The sequence below is a fragment of the Anarhichas minor genome, unplaced genomic scaffold (genome assembly GCF_050575085.1).
Source record: "Anarhichas minor isolate MPS153535 unplaced genomic scaffold, ASM5057508v1 ptg000058l, whole genome shotgun sequence".
NCBI classification, from domain to species: Eukaryota; Metazoa; Chordata; class Actinopteri; order Perciformes; family Anarhichadidae; genus Anarhichas; species Anarhichas minor.
Window position 1 is genome coordinate 12,197,210 of NW_027466504.1, and position 18,739 is coordinate 12,215,948.

Sequence of the window (18,739 nt, forward strand, 5' to 3'; positions counted from 1 at the left end):
CCTCTCCTCTCCTTCCCTCTCCTCTCCTCCTCTCTCCTCTCCTCTCCTCACTGACACCGACAGGAGGACAAATCCCGAGTTGTCAGTCCAGCCCCTGAGAAACCCTCGCGCGTCTCTCCTGCCGGTGTGCACACCGTCTCCTCTGGTGAGCACCTCGGTAAAGGCTGGACTCAGACGGTCGGTGTCCTCCGGTGGGAGCAACCCAAATCGTGACAGAAGGAATCACCGCCCTTCGTCCAATCACAGCCAAGGAATAAAGCTGCCAAGCGGGTTAGTGTACTGACGCTTTCCCTGCACGCACACGCACGCACGCACGCATGTACACACCAAACACACACGCTGCTAGTGAAAGCGCTTCCCAAATGACGTCATGCATGCCAGTGGCCCCAAAAAGGAAAGTGTTGGGGTAACTTCATTGGAAGAGATTGTGATTCCAAGATGTGTCAGATTATTTGCAGAGGAGGGGGCTAACAACAGATAGAGGTTGTTGATAGTGTTGGGAAGCTGCTCTGTGCAGCCTGATAAAGGTCCGCTTCCCATCCGTGAAACCAACACTGGAGATGAGATCAGGAGCTGCACCCTAATGGTGAAGAAAACTGGTGGTGTGTTGTGTTTTAATGAAGCTTCAAACCTTCATCTGACATATGATCTATGCTCATTAAAAGGTGGGTCAGGAGTTCATGTCTCCGGGCCTAAATGTCCAGGTCTAAATAAAGACCAAGGATTCAACTTGCAGCTGAAAGAAGGAGTCTGTTCAGCAGAAGGAGACGTTCAGATCCTAAACCTTACCCTCACACACACTCTTTCTCCAACTTCTTTACTTTGACTCGGAGAATCCCAGATGAACAGCCGTCCCACTGGTTTGACACCCACCTGACAGGTAGCACTTGAAAGTGAAATAATCTGATTTAACTGTAATGGGTGTTTTGTGTGTGTGTGTGTGTGTGTGTGTGTGTGTGGTTGCTGAGTTGTGGTCACTGATTTGAATCTGTGTTGGGGAAACTGGAGAGCCCCGCAGCAAAAACAGTGGTATTTATACCTCTGAAACTTGGAGACCAAAGATCAACTGACCATCCTGAGTGTGTGTGTGTGTGTGTGTGTGTGTGTGTGTGTGTGTGTGTGTGTGTGTGTGTGTGTGTGTCCCTAATGTGGGTGTAGACAAGTGGCTGCAATCCAAACCAGAGGGACTGGACACTCTGGTCCACCTGGTTAGAATACACCCTGGTACTCTGCTTTCTTCTCCTCTCCTCTCCTCTCCTCTCATCCATTGCCTCCTTTCCTCTCCTCTCCTCTTCCTCAGGAATTGTCCTTAAAGAGGAGTAAGACTCATACTCGCAGCCTCTCAAATCCATATATGGGTGGAGGCAGAGTAGAGAAGCAGTAAAGTAAACTGCTTACGGTGAGTAATTGAGAATGAATATGACCGACTGTGATTGGCTCCAGTAGCACTGCTGTGAACCATCTGTATATGTGGACTTGTCCAAACAGACGTTGATAAAAAGCATTGCAGCAGGTTGCTTAGAGAGGTTTTGAAGTATGCTTTCAATAATGACGCGATGACCAGTTGGATTGTGGTTGTTCAGCGCAACAGAGTGTGCTAAAATGATTGCAACACAATTCATCATTCATCTCTTTGTGTTGCCATTGTATATGTACTTGCATTGATCGATTGTTTGTCATGATTGGAGCAGTGGTGCTCAGCGTTCCTGTGACATGTTGCTTTTTTTGGGAAGGGTGTGGGTGATGGCGGTATGGGGTGTGAGTCAGTGGACAACTGAGCATGTAAACACTCGCTGCTCCACACTGAGACGTTCCTGGGGATCACAAGTTGTCTTACAAGAGGTGACGCTCTGCCTTCTCCTCAGAACCATGTTTCGCAGAACTACTCTGATTTGTACCATGCTACATATGGATATAAACAATAGTTTCTCCTACATTAAGAAGAGTAAAAGCGTAGTGACCTACTTTGCCTTCATTGCAGCTGATTCTGGGACAGAAACTATGTGCAGCTGGTGTTTGTACACCCAAAGTCAGCGCTCGCTATCTTTTGTAATTTGTTATATTGTGACAATACAGTAAGGCATCAATTATCTTGACAAAATGAACCGCTTTATGGAGTTTGGTCCAGACTAAAATATTTTGACTACTATTAGATGGACTGCCACAAACAGTCATGGTCCCCAGAGGATAAAACCTTGTGACTTTGCTGATCCCCTGACTCTTCTTCTATCGCCACTAGGAGGTTGACATTTGTGGCTTTGAGTGAAATGTTTTTAACAACTATTTGATTAATTGTCATGACATTTAAATACACACATTTATGCTCCCCTCATGATGAATTGTAATAACTTTGGCGATCCCCTGACTTTTCATCTATAGCACCATCATCAGGTAAAGTTGTCCAATAGGTTCATAGTACCTGAATCATTAATGACAATATGAGCCTCAGCTGTGCTTTGTGTTTTGTGTTAAACTAAGATGACGAACAGGGTAAACGTTGTTAAACATCAGCATGTTCCTGATCATTAACCATATTAAATCTTATCTCTAATCCATCAATCTTCTTTTGTCACTCTGTTTTTAATCCCAATCATGCTTCATTTAAATTTTTTTTAGATTTTTCATGCACCTATTTGTAATCCTGAGCATATCGTTGTATTAAAAAAAGGCTTCTCTGGTGTATTGATGAATAAAGTTGTTTATGGTTTGAACTCTGAGTTTCTATCTCTCCATTACAACCTCAACATAAGAAACAAGAGATCAGACCATTCCTTTGGTTTGACTCCACCAACATCATTTTGTGTGAGGAGCTTCCCTGTGAAGGTTTTAAACAATGTTAATTATTTGCAGTATTTCCTGTGCACTGTCCATAAAAAGCAAATATAAGCTGGAAGTCAAGTCCGACAAGAAAAACAAGTGGCATTGCTTTCTTCTGTGTCATATGTATCTTCAATAATTTGCATCCCACTATTCACTGTCTCTAAAAAGTGTAACAAGTGTGTATTTAACCTTCAAGCGTCTTCACTTATGACGATACCGACTCAGTTTGGATGTCATTGTTGTTTATACTAACATACTTGTGACTTTCAGTATGTTTGAGATTGATGAGCTGCCGAAATGTCATTTTTTACCCAACAGTGCCCTCCAGTGTTTGACTTAAGGACTCTTTCACTGAAGGACAAACTGAACTGAAAGAGTACACACAAACTGTCTGAGTACCAACTCAGTTGTTTTGGATGTCTATGTTTCTGCAGTTCATTTCATAAGATACAGTATTCACTTGTTAGGACACATATTTAAGTCTTCTAGCACATGCTCTCTACTCTTCGTTAGGCATGCAGTGTCAACACAGGAACATGTCTGCATGTGTTGAATAGAGTGTGCACATCATGTAAAAGAGAGAGAGAGAGACACATTTGGGCCTTGGAGATTCATGAACATGATGAATATGTAATGTAAATATTTAATTTATTATAAACAAATGCACAAAAGCAGGGCCAGCCTTCTAGAGGAAATGGTTATTACATTAAATTAGATAAATATACTTATTTTCAAATAGCTTTTAAAATAGTCCTACTCTTGGTATGAAAAGTCCATATACAAAAGTATTACATACTATATACAGTAAAATATGTTACAGTAAAAAAAACTTTCACTTCGAATGGTTACATTAAATCGTCAACGTGCAAAACAGCAATGCCCATCAGCTACAAAACTGCTACCAAATATTAACTTAATAAGATGCCCAACTTTCTGCCATTGCTTCATTTTGTGGGATACATGAATCCTGTGGTGTATTTGGAGAGCCCAGTTTTGGCTGCGATCCACTTGTTGTAGTTGGTGATTTGTGTGTAAACCCCTGGTTTGTTCCTACTGGCACAGCCATCGCCCCAGCTCACCACCCCGAACAGAAACATCCGACCTGCCGCTTCACACACCAGCGGACCACCAGAGTCGCCCTGTGAGAGGAGGATGCAACAGTCAGTCACGCTCACAGCATGAAGAGATCCAATCATGAAGTTTGTTGTTATAAATGCTCATATTGATACTGACTGTCTATAAACAAAACAATGACCTGAGATTTGAAGCAACCATATTGTGGACAAATGAGCGTGTCTTCTTGGCCCATTGAGCCACCAGTACACCACAATATATTTAAATGTGATAAATTGTATGATTAATATCCAAGTATTAATTATTCATCAAAATATTCTTATTTTAGGCTGAGCCAGCATTTATACAATGAAACTAAATTTCTCTATTGAACCCTTGAGCAATTATTGGTTGTATATAATCAATAACCTTAGGAAGAGAATCTCCTTTAATGCTGCTGAAACTTAATAACATGTTGCATAAGTTCTGTTCTTTTTTCTGTTTTTGCGGTGACTTTCAAAGCAAGGTCGAAGACATTCATTCATAGACTTTGCTCACCTGGCAGGCATCAGTGCTCCAGTCAGGGCTCGCAGCACAGATCATGTTCTCAGTGAGGCGACCTCCATAGTCCGATTGACTTGTGCAGTCAGTCTGCGAGAGCAGCTTCACCTCGGCCTGCTTCAGTAACTGCGAGTAACGCATCGCCACTGCAGACAACACAGTGTCAGAATCAGCGAAACGGCTCAGAGATCAGGTTAATGAATCTGTGGGTTAGAGGTTCTGCAGTACATACTGAATCTCTCCCTCCCGAATCCTGCGATGCTGCACTGAAATCCTGCAGGAAGCTGAGTGTGAGCTGGAGGAAGACACACCGTCCGTGCAGACGCTGACCTCACCACACATCCTCCATTTCTGCTTTTGATCTTCAACAGTGCTGAAATGCAAAGACAAACACAGCTATGAATCCTGCACACAAAGCACCCGTACAGCTCTTTATCTTTTTCACACACACACACACACACACACACACAGTAACAGTCTGCGCACCTATGTCATTGTTATAGTTGGAATCATTGTAATGTTGGTGGATGATCAGTTTTTCCACAGTGAAGCGCTGCTCCCTGTCAGCATCAGTGTCATTGATGGCAGTCTTCCCCAGGTACACATTCAGACGCTTGATGTTTGTCTCCTTACTGAACAAAAAACAAACACAACTATGTAAACAAAGGCCTACATATCTACATATCTAAGTCATATTGCATTGAGAAACAAGAGTACATTGTATTTTGTAAGTGGGTGTTTTTTCTCACCCATCAGGGAAGCAGTGTGCAGCTGTGAGAACCCAGCATGGTGCGATGAGAGAGCCACCACAGAGGAAACCGCTGCGCTGATGAAAGAGAGCAGCGACCCACGGGTTCGACTCTATGGGTGTGAAAGAACCACCCACGATTTTGCGCATCCTCTGCTCAGACCTCTCACCACATGTCAGCTCTGCAGGGACACACAGTGACGAGTCAGTGAGCGATGATGAAAGAATCACAAGATGATATTAAGGAAATAGTATATTTAAACAACACATCTTACCTGTATCCACAGCCGGTGGAGGTTTTGTTGTTGGTGTAGAACCTGTATGGGATCAGTAAAGAGACATTAATGGAAAGATCCAAATCAAACATACAATACTTCAATGATTTTATCCCCAATCAAACCTTACATCTGGGAATGTTGCAGAATTCTCTCATGATCCTCCTTCCTCTTCGGACACGACACCACGGCATCACCATCTGGTCAGGATTCCTGGCATTCAAGTGAAATAATATTAAACACATGATACCTCTCCGAAACATGTCTCGGCCCCAGATTGGTGACTTAAAGTATACCTGCAGTAATTGTGGTCGCCAAGTCCCTTTGAAGCTCCTGAGGGGATGTTAAACCTGTTCCAGTTGAGACATTTTCGTCCGTGTGCCGACACAGAAACAAATCCCCTGTAACTGCTCCCATCCCCAGACTGACACATCTCTGAGGATCACATTGCAAAAATAGACATTTAATGTCTCTCACCAGATGTAACAAATGCAGAATAATAAGTGTTGCCCTGACAGTTGGCTTACCCCTGTTAGTGCGATGAGGTTTAGGTAACCAACTATTTTTAGTTCGTGAAAAAGTCTGAAAGAAGCACAGACAAAAACAAAATTTCTTTAAAACGCCCTGCATTCCTCTGTATGTCTGTTAAACTTAAAGTTACTTCCTTTTATTAATGCTTACCACATCAACGCTGAAACCTGCAAAGATGGCAATAATGACTAACAGGTTCATCTTCACTTCTGGTTTCGCTTCTCCTTATTGGGGATATTTTTGTCTGAAGATGGACAGAAAAAAAGAAACAAAATTACAGAAATGGAACCAAAGTAAACTGGAAGACTAGATTCAACGCTCCTGTGCCCTTAAGTGGAGGTAATTTAAATGCACATGGCAGGATGATACAAGTGTGACTACTGAACGGACATGTGCTGTCTTTGTCTCAGAGGAAAAACGGTGCTGGAGAGTTTTTAGCGTGAGAGCAACAGATAAAGCATGTTTGCTGTGTGCGCTCTGTACTGTAAACACTGTACAGTGCAATATCGATATATGTTAGTTGATTACTCCATGCATGTGGCACCATTACATCACAGTAGTTTAGCAATTCGTATTGTTCAGACATCAAATTTCTAGGTATTTCTAAGATACAATATCATGTTGATAATGACAAAATGGTGGTTAAACTTAACTTTGCATGATTTCTGTCAACAAATACTTTCATCGTCACTATATAGTACCATTGTAAGTACAATTTGTGATTTATGATATTGGGCTATACAAATAAAACAACTAAAATAATTGACTTATCATTCAGACAGTAAAGTAACAGAACTTCTTATATTTTGCTGAATGTCACAGTCAAGAAAGCTTGCTTACAGCTTACCTTTCTGTCCAGACTTGCAAATCCCGATGAAGTTCTTTGTTATTTCTTCCAGTTGATTTGATCTCCTCTCTGTATCCTCTGATATGCACCTGTGTCGTCGCTGACCCAGACTCACTCTGTTAGTTGCTCTGGTGCTGCAGTGCTGATCCTCCCCGTCTTACCTCCCATTTAAAAAGACACGGGCCAGTGGGAGTGGTTTAGGAGACAATAAGAAAACATCACTGGGGCTCAATTGCTGATCAGCAAAGTCTTGACCAAATGAATTTGTCATTTCCTGTGACACACACTGAACACCCCATCATTCCCTCTTAAACCACAGTGAGACTTTTTAAAATAATATATCCAAAATTGGTCATGTGTGCAATGACAACTGCTGCAGCTGTGGGTGCAGAAGAGCACATCCTGCTCAAAGGTATGACAGGTTTGAGTTTCATACCAATTAACTCAATTTGATTCTAATCATATTTCCAAAATAGAAACTACAGCACATGCATGAGAAAAAGTACTACTTTGTTAAAGGTATAGCATGATGCCTTAATGTATATCCAAAGTCTCTTTTTCTCTCAAATCTAAGCTAACTCAAGTGGTCTTGATGGTCTCAGATCAAACTGGTATTAAATTCCTTGGCCCTTGATCTTAAGCTGTGGAATTAGATAACATTTTATAAGATTAGATTACATTTTACCACACTATATGGCAATGTTACATATATATTATGTATTTGCTTGGTCAAATGCCCCATTAAAACACTTAGTGACTAAATTGATGTGCCATTTTGTATGACTGCATCATTATAGTAAAGTAAACCTTTCTTGATGTCTTTTCATATAATTCAGACTTTTGCATTTATGGTGGAAGTACCACCAAAGTAGTCAATTTGCAAACATCACAATAAAGCTCAGGGATTCATCATCATTCATCATCTATTAAGTATGTTAATTTCTTTAATTTTGTCGTGGTGCATTTGCATCTCAATAAAAATAACATACACTGTTTTCAGCATAAACAAACAAAGCAACATGTACTGAAGCACATCACAACCAGAAATGACACATACTGCACGTATTACAGACAGCCACCTTCTTCACTTGAGTCTTGTTTAGATGACAGAGTGTCTGTCTTTCATTCTTTGCACATCTACTAATATTGTACCACAGCTTCCTCTAAAAGAATGGGCATTGTTATGGATTTTTCACGGGGATTTTTAGACTAAAATCCCCCCTTACTTTAAATGTTTCCTCATCAAATACTCTGACGCTGGTGTTACTCACATTTCCTCTTCTTTGATAGTGACAATAAGCGGATATGACACCTTGGTGCAGGGCCTTGTGTACCAGAGAACTTTAAAGGTTGAGATGAACATGTACAACATGCATGAAGTCAGCAGGCGTGGAACAACTGAATAACAAGCAAACATTAATGTATTGACTCCAATAGCCTTCACTGATAAATGTATACTTTAAGCTTCACACAGGTGTTTTACCAAAAGAAGAACTGTGTTACACAGAAATGAACCAACCCAGGAAAACCCAGGATAGTTGTGGTTGAGGCAAGCTGCATCCTGGAGTGTTTAATTTAGAGTCTTCTGCCTCCAAACTGCCCAGTCTGGACACCAGTCACGCTCCAGGTGCCTAAAGGCTCAATACTCACCTCTTTGAGTTCCTGCTATCCTTCTCAACCTGCTCTAATCCATCTCTTCTAGATTTTGTTCGATCTCTATAGTTGCACCGGAGGTGTGAGAGGTGTTGGTGATACTGTATCAGGTGTTACAGGTGTCAAGCATGAGTTACCTGTGAATAGACGATTTGTCCTGTTTTATACTGTTCACAATAGCCCTATGGGACAACAAGTCCCATATAATTCAAGTTTAAAGCCATAAAAGTATGATTTAACGCTGTGTTATTTCCCTCATAACATTAGGGTTGCATCCTGCACAGTAACATACGTATGATATTATTTCTATATAGACAGTGGCGGTTTGCACATTAGAAACACCCTGACACCCTAGAAATAGAAATCCTCAGAAACAGAGTGAGTCATAATTTATTTTTGGACTTCAAAGAACTGCCCAGTATCAAGATCAAAATGCGGTTGTCTCATTTTCTGTCAGAGAATTTTTTCAAACTCCAACAAGAAGTCACATCTTATTATGTTCTTTTTTCTAAACTCCATTTTAACTTGAAACAAGCGCCAAACATCTCTGACCCAAACCCTGCCGGCCATTTTAATACTGCTCTTACTCCTGTATCAAACTGGACAAACACCTGGTAAACAGGCAGACAAGCATTGAGTTTCATCCGCCAAACTATTCACGCTTTCATCATCTGACACTCACACTCTTAATCACATGTGTTTTCAGCTTCTCTCTTCAGATACCTGTCTGCTTCCTCTTTCCGTTAAATATAACTGTAAAATTGTGAAGCTAAACAGTTATGAGAAGCAACTAATGGGAATGTTGTGCATGCATATTTTTACTTGTTTCATTTTCACAATGTATTTAGCTGGATAAGAATATATGAATAAACTGCACATCTTAATAAACTAGAGACAACAAACATTTGACATTTGACATTTGTGCAACTTGTGGAGAAAGTGAGGCAATATCAAATAAAATGGATATTTAATAAGATCAGTTTAATTCATGGTTGAACAACATTGTCATTGAATCTTTAATTTGATATCTGACTGAAACTGTTTGTTTCCCACAGAGGGGAACAAACACAACAAAAGTGCAGACAGCTGCAGAGAATGTTGTGCTATTGTTACAATAGCAGCACCGGTCTTCTTTGCATCAGCCCTTCCTCACCGATGTTGTCACATTCCTTGACTAATCTAAAATGTTTCTCGGTCTCTCGTGTAAGAGCTTGAGAAATTAGGATCTTTTCAAATCTCTGGAAACCACCTAACAGAAACTCTAAACATATAAATGATTGATATTGTTTATTTAAAAAAACACACAGTATTTATTCTGCGTTTAGTTGGACTTGAAATGCAGATTTGTTCATGCAACGGTGAAAGCTCAGCAATATTTGGTGATCTGACTGGAAAACAGATTCATTTAAAAATACAAACACGTGGAACACCTGACTAGCAAACAGAAGATCAGAAAGATTTGGGATCCTTGTACAGAAACAAGTCATGTTTTTCTTCTGAATGACCATTTTTCCACCTACAATTATTTTTGCACTTGATTATGTTATATTGTACATGAGTACCTCCCACCTTAAAGCCTGAAGACTGTGATCACAAAGCACTACACAAGTGAGGGAAGGTGCAATGTTACTCCATAACCAAGAGAAAGAGGTTGCATTGTACATTCGTTATTTATGAGGACATACTGGAAAAAAAAACTGCCTCATTTCCTGTGCTTTCTGATCATATCTAAATAACACGCACACTCTAATTACGATATAAGGTCATAGGACATTTAACTGTACCGCATGTTTAAATTGAGCTTGGAAAATTGGTTTTAAATAGATACTGTGCTTTTGAAGAGAAAAAAAAACACATCATACTCCACATAATGTCTTTTAAATGCCACTGGTAGCCAAATTGATCTCTTTAATATGGAACTAATATCTATTGTGTATGGGAATTACTGTGACTTTTTGTGTTTTTAAGTGTTTCTTTGTGTGTGCAAGGGGTCTCTTTTGAAAATGAGTTCTTAATCATAACGTGAGCATCTGTTTAAATAAAAGGACTAACATTTACTTTACTGTAATGACCTTCAGATCATGGCTGAAGATGAGCACATGGCACCATCTAGTTGACAAATTAAGACCGTGTCTTAATATTCATACTAAGCTGCTTATGATGGACACGGTTGCGTTCAAGGTAAAAAAATAAATAAACGAATTGGCTTATGTAACACCCCTGTTGATTTAAAATGCATTAGTTTACACGTTGACATGGGAAATCCACGAACAAAGGGAGAAACGTTTTAGGAAACAGAAAGCCTCGTGGGCGTCCTGTCCGATGCTCTTAAACCAGACACGCATGCGCAGAAACAACGTCTGTCTGTCAGTACACACTTTCACTTTGCGCAGATATCGAGCAGCTTTCCACTCAAAACTACAACAAAACACAAGATGAACTTTAACTTTTGAGCCGTGTTTGATGGACTGTAAAGAGTTAAGGTATATTTTCGCCGGCTCAACTGACTTGCTTGAACACTAAATAACAAAAAACGAGCCGTAAACACGGTTAGCTAACTTTGAAGCAACAATGTTCTGACATCCAAAGTAAGCTAACAGTGATCTGTCGACTCTGACCTCCTGGTGAGTTTGTGATGTTTGTAGAGCGAGATGTTGTCTTTAGTAGACTATTTTATCAACTCAGTTAACCTGTCTTTGAGTTATTTAACTTCCCTGATCCTAAGATTGTAACATGCTATCCAATAACAACAACGCTAACGCTACTGTATGTCTCTATGCTTCCCTGTAGGTCACTGTAACACAATAACACTAAAAGCATCTATAAAATAGAGTATGATTAATAATGAATAATGAGTAGTAAAGAACAGTTAACCGTTCAGTAACACCTTCCCCTGCAGATGCATAGAGACAGATGTGTGAATGCTGTAAACAGCAGCCTTGATGGAGATCTACAGTGTGGTCCATAATGTTTCTGGACAGTGACACATCTTGTGTTTTTGGTCTTTGTAGCTGAGGTCTGCGTTCCCTCACACTATGGAGCGGACTGCACTGAAACAGAGCCAGCTGTGTGGCTCCTGGGAGATGAAGGAGAAACTCGGGACGGGAGGCTTTGGGCACGTCTACCTGTACCAGCACCTCGTAAGTTCTGCCATCTGAATGCAACATAAACCTCGGACCCAGGTGTGTGTTTTTGGCTCGCTTTTATTCCCTGTCTGTGTTTGGTGCAGGAGTTGGGAGAGAAGATTGCGGTGAAACTTTGTCGCCTGGAGCTGAACTCCAAGAACAAAGACCGCTGGGGCAGAGAGATTCAGATCATGAAGAAGTGAGTGTAAATCCTCCACTTGTGTTCAAAAAGCAGCCTGTGAACAGACCCCACTGTGCACTTTCTTCCTGTCAAACCAGCGCTGCATGTTTGGCTTTCTCTCTGTTCTAGGCTGAATCATGTGAACGTGGTTCAGGCCAGAGAAATTCCAGAGGAGGTGAGCTCCATTGCTTTAAATGACTTACCCCTGTTGGCCATGGAGTACTGCTCAAGAGGAGACCTACGCAAGGTACCAAGTGGGTATTTTCTTCAAACCCCATACAGTTTGTTTTCTTTCCAAACATGGCGCTGTTAACCTCTGTACATCGTTATTTAGGTTTTGAATAAACCAGAAAACTGCTGTGGACTAAAGGAGAGTGAAGTCCTGTCGCTGCTCAGTGACATTGGTAAAGTTTCCCTCTGCTTTTACTTTGACAAAAGTCATTGTTATCACATGTTGATGCATAAATGTTTATGGAATGATTTTTGTTTTACAAACACAGGCGCTGGTATCCAATACCTCCATGAAAATAAGATCATTCACAGAGACCTAAAGCCAGAGAACATAGTTCTGCAGGAGATTGGTGGGAAGGTGAATTCATTTCCTTTTATTTCATGCATGCTGCCCGTGTAATCTTCAATTTAGTATATTATATGGTTTTCTGTGCCTTGCTCTCATTATGAAACTATGTTTTCCTCCAGCTTGTCCATAAAATAATAGATCTGGGTTATGCAAAAGACCTAGATCAGGGCAGTCTCTGTACATCCTTTGTTGGAACTCTCCAGTATCTGGTAAGTGTTGCATCAGCAAGCAATGTTGTTGTTTTTCAATCAACCCCTGTTATATGAATCTATCTGCATGTGTGCCAGGCTCCCGAGCTGTTTGAGAGTAAACCCTACACTGTAACGGTGGACTACTGGAGCTTTGGGACAGTGATCTTTGAATGCACTTGTGGTTTTCGCCCCTTTTTACACCACATGCAGCCTGTTCAATGGTGAGTCCACATAGCAGCAATGCATTTATCGTCTGTTTTCTAAAGAATCTGGTCGTACACATGACATTAAAACACACATTTAGGGAATGTAACATTTCAATCATGTATGCAGATTTTTTTTCTGAATGTTTGGAACGTTTTATGGGTCTAGTTTTTAATCTGTCGGCTTTATTTTCAGTTCCCTCTTTTTGCGCGTTTGCCTTCTTTTGTAGGACGAGTAAAGTCAAGAACAAAGGTCCCAAAGACATCATGGCAGTAGAGGACATGAACGGAGAAGTCCGATTCTCCACACATCTCGCTTATCCCAACAATGTCAGCAGGTAGAGACAAAGAAAACAGGCTTTTTAAAACCAACTAGTCAAGCGGCCCTCATTCTAACTTGTGTGTGTGTGTTCCCAGGCCACTGCTGGAACCAGTCGAGTCCCTTCTGCAGATGTTGTTACTGTGGGACGCTGCAACGCGTGGTGGAGGGCTGGATCCTGACACAAACAAGCCAAACTGCTACACAGCTCTGCATAATATTCTAAGCTTGAAGGTTAATAATAAGAACCTTTATTAAGACTTCATTGATTGCATTTATGGTTTGATATATCCCAGTTGAGGACAGCACGCGAAGCAACCGGCCCGGCTTTGTGCCTTTCTTTGCCCAGGTGATTCATGTGTTGGACATGACGTCGGCCCAGCTGCACTCTTTGGTTTTGGGTGCTGAGGAGACTTTACACTCCCTGCAGCTTCGTCTGGAGACACACACTCAGACACACCTCACCCCGCTGAGTCAAGAGCTGCTGCTGGAGACGGGAATCTCCCTCGACCCACGCAGACCGCCCGCACACTGTCTGCCAGAGGGATTGGTATGTGGCACACACATAAACAAAATATTGAAACAGTCCCAAACAGTCCCAGCCACAAGTACATGAGCAGCAGATTTTAGAAATATTGTTTTTGTTGAGAAATTTTGTCTGCATTACACTGGTAAATGGGATTAGTTATTTTTTTGGTTTCCCTTCATAATTCAATAATGCAGTTAAGTTAACATTTAGTTCCCAATTAGATAATGGTAAATGGTAAATAATGTAATATGTGAAAAATAGTTTGACAATATGTTAGCAGACTGTATGAACGAGTGCGTGGCGGTTGCTTGCCTCCAGCCTGTTTGGTTTCTCTAGAAGAAAATGTTTCAGGAAGTCTAAAGCTCAGCATATACTAGACTTGATCCACTAACACGCTTCAGTATTCACAGTGATATTCGCTCTCTGCTTCCAGCGAGGCTGGGACAGCTCCATAGTCTTCCTGTTCGATAAGAGCCTGACCAAGTACTCTGGACCGCTGACGGCCAGACCTCTGCCAGACAGCGTCAACTTTATAGGTGAACATTTCAAATGTATACATCTTAACAGGTTCTCCTCCGTTTGCAATGGGTTTTTGGTCCGCGTGCAAGATCCAAATACTTTGAAAGTTATAGCAGCTTCTTTGAATTTGTTGTCTGATCTGTGTTTTTGTTTTGTCTCAGTCAGGGAGACGAAGACGCAGCTCCCGCTGTCTGCTCTGAGGAAGGTGTGGGGTGAAGCAGTCAGCTACATCTGCGGACTGAAAGAGGACTACATTCGTCTGTACCAGGGACAGAGGGCTGCCATGTAAGTGCACACACACACACACACACACACGCATGCATGCGTGCACCCACACAATGAAACATCTGCCTACCTTGTGTTTGTGTATGTGTAGGCTGAGCCTGCTGCGCTACAACACCAACTTAACACGGTACAAGAACCTGCTGTTCTCCCAGTCACAGCAGCTCCGAGCCAAACTGGCTATTTTTAAGACCAGCATCCAGAATGACCTTGACCAGTACACCAAGCAGAGACACATTGGCATCTGTGAGTGGATGTTAATCTCCTGCTGGGACACATCATTTAAAGTCATTTTAATGAAGCCTTTGGTGAACTCTCTGTGGTTGTTGTTGTGTGTTTTTTCTGAAGCTTCGGAAAAAATGTTGAAGACCTGGCAGGAAAATGAAGAGAAGGCCGATGGGTTCTCAAAGGTAGGACAGTTGTTACTTATTAGCAGTCGTGAACTCACTTGCAGGTATTTCAAAACACTGCATGCTAATGGCGTTGTCCGCTGTAGGTTGCAGATGTGGGCTATCTGGATGAAGAGATAGTGGCTCTGCATTCGGAGATCGTGGAGTTGCAGAGGAGTCCATTTGCGAGGAGACAGGGGGATGTCATGGAACAGCTGTGAGTACCTCTGTTATATTCACGTTATGATCATTTCCTTAAATAAGTTCACATTTGTTCAAGTCTGTTTATAAAACAATAGTTAGGTGGCTATATTCAAAATACAAAGAATTCGGTGACAAATAAACTTTAAAAAGATTTAATTAAGTCAGACTGTTGACACATTCTGACTTACTGGATTGGATGCATGTTATGAAAGAATCATTTAATGGCCAGTGTGAACAGGAGGAATGATTACAGCAAGAAAAAACAGTTTCAATGTATGTACACATCTGACTGTTGTCGCCCTCTTTGCTGTTTTTTCCAGTGAGGTAAAAGCTATTGAACTCTACAAGCAACTGAAAGCTAAATGCAAAAGTAAGTACAAATCATTACACATTCAAAATAATAGACAATAGTTATCGGGGCTCCAGCTTTTTGTTGTTCATAGCCACTTACAGTGGAATCTGATTATGCTATGGATACAATTCAGCTGTATAACAAATAAATACATTCACGATGTATTAATGACTTCCTCAGCGTGGTCGTTGTGGATAGCAAGAACGCGTGTAGTATTTGTTTACATGCCTCTGTCAGATGATAGAACATGGATGATCATAGAAGTGTGTGTTCGCACAGGTCCCGACCCCACACATGGCTACAGTGACAGCTCGGACATGGTGAAGATGATACTCCAAACAGTTCAGAACCAGGACAGAGTGCTGAAAGACTTGTACACTCACCTGAGGTAATTCATCCAGTAGTCTAAACACACATATACAACCATGCACAGCTCAGTTCATCATCTGAGATATTGTTTAACAGTTCCCCGTGTGTCTTTTGTGGTGTTCCCTCATCTTTCTCTTTTTTTCCTGTAGTACAATTCTCGTGTGTAAGCAACGCATCGTGGATTTGTTCCCTAAGTTGGAGAGGGCGGTGGAGAACATAAAAACTGCAGAGGCCGCAGTGATGCAGATGCAAATGAAGAGACAGAAAGAGTTCTGGTACCTCCTCAAGATTGCCTGTGTGAGTAAATAACGAATGGCACTCCGGAAAATATGCTCCGCTATCAGTGATGTCTGAGGAGCGTGAAGCTCCGCAGTACAGTATTAAATGTCAAATTAAACTGCAGCTAATCCAGAGTGTGTTTGTGTGTTTAGGCTCAGAACAATACTCCATCACGGTCACTAATGCAACAACCCACTGACGGGTAAGTCACAAGTATACATCACAGTTGTATCTGAAAAACACTGTTATGGGAATAGCCACACCAAAACATCACGTAGCTGCATTTTAGAAGATGAGTTTAAATCTACACTGAGCAGCAGTACAAGTTTATTAATGATCTTTTGAAACCAGCTGCTGGGTTTGGTTCAATTCACAAAGCTGCCACAAGGGGTCACCCCATGCACCTCTAAGTGAGTAGCTTGAAGAAGAAACAGGACTGGTATTCCCCTCTATTCAAATGACTTGAGGACAATACGTTTTTTTTTTTTTTTTGCAAAACACAAACCCAAAGCACAAAACACTTCATACATCCTGCAAAATGAACCGCTGTATTCAAAACTACAGAAACACTTTTCAAAATCAAGCTCATGCACCAAATGGCACACACACTTTATTCATGTTAAAAGATTTTGTCCAACCAACTACACTCTGCTTTGTCTCAATAATAGCGATCTGAATAAAGAGAATTCTGCAGAGATACATGTGCAGAAACACAAATACATTTTGAAACATCCATCCGTCCTTTATCTTTAACCACAGAAGGGCTGGAGCCGATCCCAGCTGACAGGATACACCCTAGACAGGTCGCCAGACTGTTGCGGAGCCATTTTGAAACAAAACCTTTTTATTTTTCTTCACAACAAATCAGTACAGCATGCTCAGCACACACAGTATACATTAGTGGTGTGTACTCTATTGACTACAGTAAGCAGAAAATCAGAGGAAAGAAAAGTACTGTCTGAGTCTGGCCCCAGGACCTCATCAACATCACAAGCAGTAGCTTCCCTGGCTAGACTTTAGGAAGAAGTGCCTTGAGTCAGGTATCCAGCCCTGGACAGCACCCACATCGACGTCTACCCCTACCTCTGTGTTTTGAAATGCCCAACAAATGACTTCATGTCAGATTCCTGCGTCTTAAGTAGTAAACTGCAAGCTGTGTGTTGCAAAAGGTGCCATGTTTGATTGCAAATTAGGTGCAAAGCAGAACATGTTTTTAGAGTTGTTGAAACTTGAGGTTCTGTTTTCTCAGAGTGTCAGTTTCAACAATTGTGCGTTTAAAAAAAACTTTAATATGGAGCCCCAAAATCCTGAAAGATAAACACTGCATTCCAACTCGCATTCTTTTTCTTTTTTATTTAAGTACGTACTGCAGCCGCCCTTACAAAGTACATACTGTTGCATTCATTTGGGACATACTTTGTCATAACAGTGCACTTTGAACTTTGACCATCCTGCTCGTATATCCAGATGCAGAGAGACATCCTGGTATTTTTGGAACACTGCATTTGACATACTATGTATTGGGACATGGTAGATCTTTTTTTCTGGCACACTGGTAGTATGTGAATTTGAATGTGAACAATTCTGACATTTATTGGGTCAGAGGTGGTAATCCCCACATTCAAACACTCTTTTGTCTTTTGCAGTGAAACTGTTAATCAGTTACTGGATGATAATCAGCGTTATCTGAGTCAACTAACATCTCTGCTGCAAGACGCCGCCCAGGAGATGGAGCACAGTGTCATGGTAGGGTATACAGGAGTGAGGCAGTGTGTGTTCATGCATGTAAGCAGATCCTGTCCAGTAGATGGTAGATGGAGAAGGTTGTGTTTGGTAGTCCAGTATTAACGTGTTTGTTCTCTCTCCAGGATCAGGACTGGAGCTGGACTCGGTACACAGCAGTGAAGGCCCAACCCCAGAAGCTGTAGAAACTGACCAAAGACTCGGTGTTAATAGTTAGAGATGTATTCTGTAAACAAGTGCCTTATCAGAGTGACACTATCTGAAAGCTTTGTGATTCCATTCTGTGTCTTTTTACATACATGTAATGCTCTAATACAACAGCATGACATGGTAAGCTATTCATGTTTTAACTTAAATGTATATTATTGAGTTTTAGCTGTAACCAAGACTTATTTATTTTACTTGTAATATTGATTAGAGTCAAACATTGCTGCTGAAGATCTATGCATGATGGAATGTTTATAAATGTATGGCACATACCATGTTTAGTCTTTTCTCTGCAAGTGTTGTTCAAGTGAAAGTTGTAAGTATCCGGTTATTTACATTCACACAGTGGACCAGACAACTGCCTGCACACATACAGGAAATTACTTGTTTATAAGACCCCGGGTTCAACGCTCTCCTGGGAGCTGGTGAAATGCAAATGGCAAGGACAGGAAGAACAAGAGTAACATCATGCATACAATGGAAACGAAAACGACAAAATTCAAGTAACAGGCACAGTTAAAGGCACTGCATTTAGTCAGGACATACTTCAGCCGAACAGTATCTTTAATTTTTCATTAAAGGAGGAAGAACATCAGTGTACAGTCCTGTCATCTGTGGGAGATTTCTTTGAAACGTTGCAAAATCAATATAGTATGTGAATCAATATCCTATTGTTTAGCTCATACAGTATACTGATCTCCATCATTAAGCCCACATTGTTGTTTAATATGTGGTTTTCACACTTAAACCATCGTCTGGGCAAAGCAGGCAGACTTCAC

The 18,739-nt window shown here is 41.2% G+C and overlaps 2 protein-coding genes and 1 long non-coding RNA gene across 5 annotated transcripts; 1 reads left to right on the forward strand and 2 right to left on the reverse strand.

Annotated features, from left to right (window-relative positions):
- Nucleotides 1-3,436: 3,436 nt before the first annotated feature.
- Nucleotides 3,437-6,975, reverse strand: plaua (plasminogen activator, urokinase a). Its single transcript, XM_076077024.1, has 11 exons — nt 6,836-6,975; nt 6,139-6,232; nt 5,985-6,039; nt 5,754-5,892; nt 5,588-5,670; nt 5,458-5,499; nt 5,184-5,364; nt 4,921-5,066; nt 4,667-4,807; nt 4,432-4,580; nt 3,437-3,959 (listed from the first exon to the last, which is right to left on the reverse strand). The coding sequence occupies exons 2-11, from the start codon at nt 6,187-6,189 to the stop codon at nt 3,765-3,767; spliced, it is 1,182 nt and encodes a 393-aa protein (XP_075933139.1). The 5' UTR covers nt 6,190-6,232; nt 6,836-6,975; the 3' UTR covers nt 3,437-3,764.
- Nucleotides 6,976-10,844: 3,869 nt separating this feature from the next.
- Nucleotides 10,845-18,555, forward strand: LOC142932869 (inhibitor of nuclear factor kappa-B kinase subunit alpha-like). 3 transcript variants are annotated; one of them, XM_076076959.1, is made up of 22 exons: nt 10,845-11,112; nt 11,500-11,628; nt 11,718-11,812; nt 11,924-12,041; nt 12,129-12,198; nt 12,295-12,383; nt 12,494-12,583; nt 12,662-12,786; nt 12,999-13,106; nt 13,186-13,321; nt 13,437-13,637; nt 14,050-14,152; nt 14,297-14,420; nt 14,512-14,663; nt 14,766-14,827; nt 14,914-15,023; nt 15,331-15,380; nt 15,642-15,750; nt 15,881-16,028; nt 16,163-16,212; nt 17,657-17,756; nt 17,879-18,555. In XM_076076959.1, exons 2-22 carry the CDS (start codon nt 11,524-11,526, stop codon nt 17,936-17,938), a joined length of 2,205 nt encoding a protein of 734 aa, XP_075933074.1. In that variant the 5' UTR covers nt 10,845-11,112; nt 11,500-11,523; the 3' UTR covers nt 17,939-18,555. The 3 variants fall into 3 exon arrangements, with proteins under 3 accessions (XP_075933074.1, XP_075933075.1, XP_075933076.1); XM_076076960.1 differs by having other exon boundaries at nt 10,845-10,971; XM_076076961.1 differs by lacking the exons at nt 10,845-11,112; nt 11,500-11,628 and having other exon boundaries at nt 11,924-12,048.
- On the reverse strand, nt 16,837-18,337 carry LOC142932871 (uncharacterized). Its single transcript, XR_012947542.1, has 2 exons — nt 18,234-18,337; nt 16,837-17,941 (listed from the first exon to the last, which is right to left on the reverse strand). It is a non-coding gene; the product is annotated as an uncharacterized LOC142932871 (long non-coding RNA).
- Nucleotides 18,556-18,739: the final 184 nt, after the last annotated feature.

Coding starts and splice junctions, on each gene's coding strand:
- plaua (XM_076077024.1), bottom strand. CDS start 6,189: ATGAACCTGTTAGTCATTATTGCCATCTTTGCAGGTTTCAGCGTTGAT. Junction 6,040..6,138: donor CAGGTTTCAGCGTTGATGTG/GTAAGCATTAAT, acceptor TGCTTCTTTCAG/ACTTTTTCACGAACTAAAAA. Junction 5,500..5,587: donor ATTCTGCAACATTCCCAGAT/GTAAGGTTTGAT, acceptor GATCCCATACAG/GTTCTACACCAACAACAAAA.
- LOC142932869 (XM_076076959.1), top strand. CDS start 11,524: ATGGAGCGGACTGCACTGAAACAGAGCCAGCTGTGTGGCTCCTGGGAG. Junction 12,042..12,128: donor CAAGAGGAGACCTACGCAAG/GTACCAAGTGGG, acceptor ATCGTTATTTAG/GTTTTGAATAAACCAGAAAA. Junction 16,213..17,656: donor ATGCAACAACCCACTGACGG/GTAAGTCACAAG, acceptor TGTCTTTTGCAG/TGAAACTGTTAATCAGTTAC.